General features: G+C 44.2%; 1 protein-coding gene across 1 annotated transcript; it reads right to left on the reverse strand.

Moving 5' to 3' along the window:
- Positions 1–3,231: 3,231 nt before the first annotated feature.
- On the reverse strand, positions 3,232–4,200 carry LOC119849851 (olfactory receptor 51G2-like). Its single transcript, XM_038387138.2, has one exon. The coding sequence runs from the start codon at positions 4,165–4,167 to the stop codon at positions 3,232–3,234; it is 936 nt and encodes a 311-aa protein (XP_038243066.1). The 5' UTR covers positions 4,168–4,200.
- Positions 4,201–4,878: the final 678 nt, after the last annotated feature.

The following is a 4,878-nucleotide window of genomic DNA, read 5'->3' on the forward strand; positions in this document are numbered from 1 at the left end:
AAGCTTAGGAGGTTTTCATGCAGGTCCCCACATCTGTACCCTAGAGTTCAGAGTGGGGATGGAACCTTGACAAGCCTATTTTGAGAAACAATGGGAGTTCATGTGGAGTTGCTTTCCCATTATAGCCCCTGCTTTATGTCCTTGCTGATGGATTAGTCCCCCAATACATTCAGGAGAAAGCATGACTCACTATTATCATCTGGAAAAGGAATTGTTCGTGGGCTCCTGTTTCGTGATATCACGAGAGTTTAATTCCCAGAGTTTCTGGTAATGTCAGCAGGCTGAGCTGCCAGCTTCCTCTTCCCCAGCCACTATCCCCAAAGAGGGAGGATGGTTCTGTGCTTAAAGTGTTAGCCTGGAACTCAGAGGAACTGTCTTCAGTTTTAGACTTCTCTACAGACTGCTTCCGTGACCTTGGTCAATTCACGTAATCCCTCTGTGCCTCTTCACAATGTTTTTTTAAAATGGCTGAATGTAAAGGTGTACATCTAGGATCAAGGGATGCAGGACATTCATACCAAATGGGCAACATAATCCTGGGAAGCAGTGACTCTGAAATAGACTTGGGGATCATAGTGTTCATAGTCAGTTGAAGAGAGGCTCCCAGAGCAAGTCCACAGCCAAAAATTTAGTGTAATCCCGGACGTACAAGCAGGGGAATCTTGATTAGGAACAGAGAGGTTATTTTACCTCTGTATTTGGAACTGGTGAGACCACAACTGGAATATTGTGTCCAGCTCTGGTGTCTACAGTTAAAGAAGGACATTGATAAATGTCAGACGGTTCAGAGAAGAGCCATGAGAATGATTAAAGGATTAGAAAACCTGGTTTATACTGATAACATAAAGGAGCTCAATCTATTTAGTTTAACGAAGGGAAGGCTAAGAGATGACTTGATCAGAGTCTGAAAGTTACTGCCTGAGGAACAAACATTGAACAATGGGCTGTTCAATCAAGCAGAGAAAGTTATAACAGGATCCAATGTCTGGAAGCTGAAGCTAGACAATTTCAGACTGGAACTAAGATTTAATTTTTAAACAACAAGGGTAAATAACCATTGGACAATTTAATAAGTGCAGTGGTAGATTCTTCATCACTGACAACTGTTAAATCAAGACAGGGTGTTTTTCTAACAGCTGTGCTCTAGGACTGCTTTGGGGGCAGTTCTCTGGGCTGTGCAAATCAGGGGGTCAGACTAGATGATCACAATGATGCCTTCTGTCTTGGGAACACCAGTGGTGTTAATAGCATGGCCTTACCGCACGGGGTGCTGTCTTGATAAATTTATTGCAGATTGTGTTACACTCGGACCCTACAATAATTGGGGCCAGAGCTAAGTGCCATAGGGAGATTTCAGCTCTGTATGCCTCATGAGGATGATTTGGGGCACTGGGTGGAGAACCTGAACTCTTCCCAACACCCCTTGCTGATGAGACCTGTCATGAGCACAGCACCCTTTGAAGAGCGAGTTCTCAGCCCCTCCTGCAGCTCAGCAGTAAGAGGAAGAATCAGGACATGCTTTCAAAGAGAGAAGAATCTGGAAAGAGTTTCCTGGCCAAACAGATCCCTGCTGGGCTGCCCCTCTGTCTGATCCTGACCCCCACCTGCTCCATGAGCACTGAGAGCTGCTCTAGCACTAGAGATAGACCTCACACCCTGCATCTAAATTTCCATCATTACCAAGTTTGGGGGCAGCTGGATCTGAGGGAGGGGTTTGTTTGTGTCCAATAGAGAGCTAGCAAGAGACACTTGGAGCTTGGCTTGGGTCATACTTTTGAATGGGGATGTACTGCCGCTCAGGTGCTCTCAGAGGTGGGGTGTAATTTTCCCAGGTTATTGCTTGGGGCTTGAGCCCGAATACAGTACTGCATTGTATTGTTAAAAACAAACCCCTAGAAACTGAACCCAGACCTGGTTGCTGCCAGCTCCACCTGGCCAAAGAATGAAAACTCCTTCTCCTTCCCAGCCTCAATTTCTCCCCATTTAATCTTGTGCCAACACTGTCCTTTAGCTTCAGAAGCTCGTCACCCTCCCTAGGGTTAACTCCCTCCCCCTTCCCCCGTGTATTTGTAGAGCAATCTGATTCCAGCACAGCCTCCACTGTCTTAGGCTAAACCAGCCAAGCTCTTCTAGTCTCATTATAAGACAGGCTGTGCATTGCCCTGACGATCTGGAAGCCTTTCTTAGCTTCTGTTCCAGTCTGAATTCTTCTTTATGGAATATATATGACCAACATTTTACACAGTTTTCCAGAGGAGGTCTCACTAGTGCCTACTATAAGGATATTAATACTTTCCTATCTCACCTGACAGAGTCTCAGATCTCATTTGCTTTGTTAACAGGCATATCACATTGGTGGCTCACAGTCTTCCTAGGATCAACTAATACACCCAGGTCTTTCTCCTCTCCAATTCTTTTCAACTTACACTTGGTGCATAAACTGGGGCGTAGAGAGTAGAAGTAGGGAAGACTGAGAACTGACTTGATGACTCTATACACTTTCAGAGAAACAAAATACTAACTACTGTTGGGCTCTTCCATCTATAAGGGAAAGGTATAACAAAGAAAAATGGCAGGAAACTGAAGCCAGAAAAAATAAATTTGGAAATGAGGCATACATTTTTAACAGCAAGAGTGCTTAACCAGTGAAAAAACTCCCAACGGAGATGAAAATGAGGAGTCCTTGTGGCACCTTAGAGACTAAGAATTTTATTTGGGCTTAAGCTTTCATGGGCTAAAACCCACTTCATCAGATGCATGGAGTGAAAATATACAGTAAGCAGAATATATATTCTAGCACATGAAAAGATGGGAGTTGCCTTACCAAGTGTGGGGGGGTCAGTGCTAACGAGCCAATTCAATTAAGGTGGAAGTGCCCTTTTCTCAACAGTTGACAAGAAGGGATGAATACCAAGAGTGGTGGATCTCCTCATACCTCCAAACCAAGGCTGGACGCCTTCCTGGAAAATATGCTTTCGATAAAGAAAAAATATGCATTAGTCAAATAGAAGTCATTGGGATCAGTACAGGGGTAAATTGGTCTCCTTCCCCCACTGCACTGTCCTCCCTCCAGCTGTCTTGCCCACTGCTCCAGGCCTTAAACCCCGTCGGAACTTATCTCTAAAGAGTGGAGATCAGTAGCTTATGTCATATTGGATGTAAGGGTCCACCATGGAATAGGTGGCCATGGCTCATATCATGAGCGCTGGAGCTGGGTGATGAACTGACCATTTACTTGACAAACACCCTGATTATTCTCACACGAAGGTGTTTGCTTTTCACACTGTACACAATTGGGTTCAACAAGGGAGGGAGCATCAGGGAGATGTAGCCCAGGAGAATTTGAAGCAAGGGAGAAGAGCTATTCTCAAATCTGTGTATCACAGACAAAAAGATGTCTGGTATATAGAAGATAAGGACAGCACAGAAGTGGGAGATGCAGGTGTTCAAGGCCCTGAGGCACTCAGAGTTGGATGCAATACTCAGCACTGTTTTGAGGATCATTATATAAGAGAGGAAGATGAGCAGCGAGTCCAGACCCATTGTTAAGAGTTTAGTAAACAACCCATATATATTGTTGACTGTGATGTCCGAACAAGACATCTTCATTACCTCCTGATGCATGCAGTAGGAATGGGAGAGGACATTGTCTCGACAGTATTGGAAGTGTTTCAGGAGAATGGTGAGTGGGAGCATTACTGCCACTCCTCTTAGAACACACACCAGTCCCATCTTGGCTATTCCCGGCAGGGTTAAGATGGAGGCATATCTCAGCGGGTCACGGATCGCGATGAAGCGGTCAAAGGCCATCAACAAGAGCACGGAGGATTCAATGCACTGAAGCGAGTGGATAAAGAACAACTGGGCAAAACAGGAGTCAAAGCTGATCTCCCTAGAGTTAAACAAGTATATGCCCAGTATCGTCGGCATCGTGGCTATCGATATGCCAAGATCTGTGATGGCCAACATGGAAAGGAAGATGTACATGGGCTCATGGAGGCTTGGATTTGTTTTTATAATGAACAGAATGACTGAATTTCCTACTATGGAAATAACATACATTAAGCAGAAGGGGAGAGAGACCCAGAGATGGCTGTCTTCCTGACCAGATATTCCAGTGAGAAGGAACACTGCAGAGCTGAATTTGGTGTCATTGACAGCTGACATTTTGTACTGGGCAGATCCAAGGAGTTTTGAACTTTCCTTCCTGAAAGTAAAAAAGAACAGGAGACTAGATGATATTTAACGAGACATCTTTCTGCTCTCAGTTCAAGTCTAAAGAATCCCAGAAGCTCAAGAATAATCAGCAAAAACAGTCTTGGATTTACACCATGAATAGCAAGATAGGTATTCCCAGACTGGATAAGACCTGTAGTCCATCTAGCCAAGTATCCAGTGGCCAATTACACATAACCTGCTCCCAAAGTTTCCTCCAATGCCCACTACTTAGAGATATTTTGTGGTGCAAATCAGGAATGTTTACAGCCGTTCCAAGAGTTTTTGAAACAATCCTCACTATTCTAATTGGAATTTCTGTTTACCCATATAATAGACCAGTGCCTCTTTGAATCCTGCTAAGCTCTTGGCCCCATTGATATATTGTGGCTGGGAATTTGGCAGCTTACTTGAGCGCTGTGTGATTTTACAATTGTGACCTTCACACTTTCTGGTCCTCCACTTCTGAGTGTGGCCCATTGTATCATGATATATGTACAAACACATGGCAAGTGCATGGTGAAAACCGTCATTATACTTAACTGTGCTGCACTGATGATATTTAAAAATGTGTTTCATTACCTCATTTTATATATACATATTTTTTTCTCGACTCCTGAGAGTCTAAATTAGGCCACCGCCTCTTTGCAGCACATGGGATAC

Source organism: Dermochelys coriacea, chromosome 1, assembly GCF_009764565.3.
Source record: "Dermochelys coriacea isolate rDerCor1 chromosome 1, rDerCor1.pri.v4, whole genome shotgun sequence".
Classification (NCBI taxonomy): Eukaryota; Metazoa; Chordata; order Testudines; family Dermochelyidae; genus Dermochelys; species Dermochelys coriacea.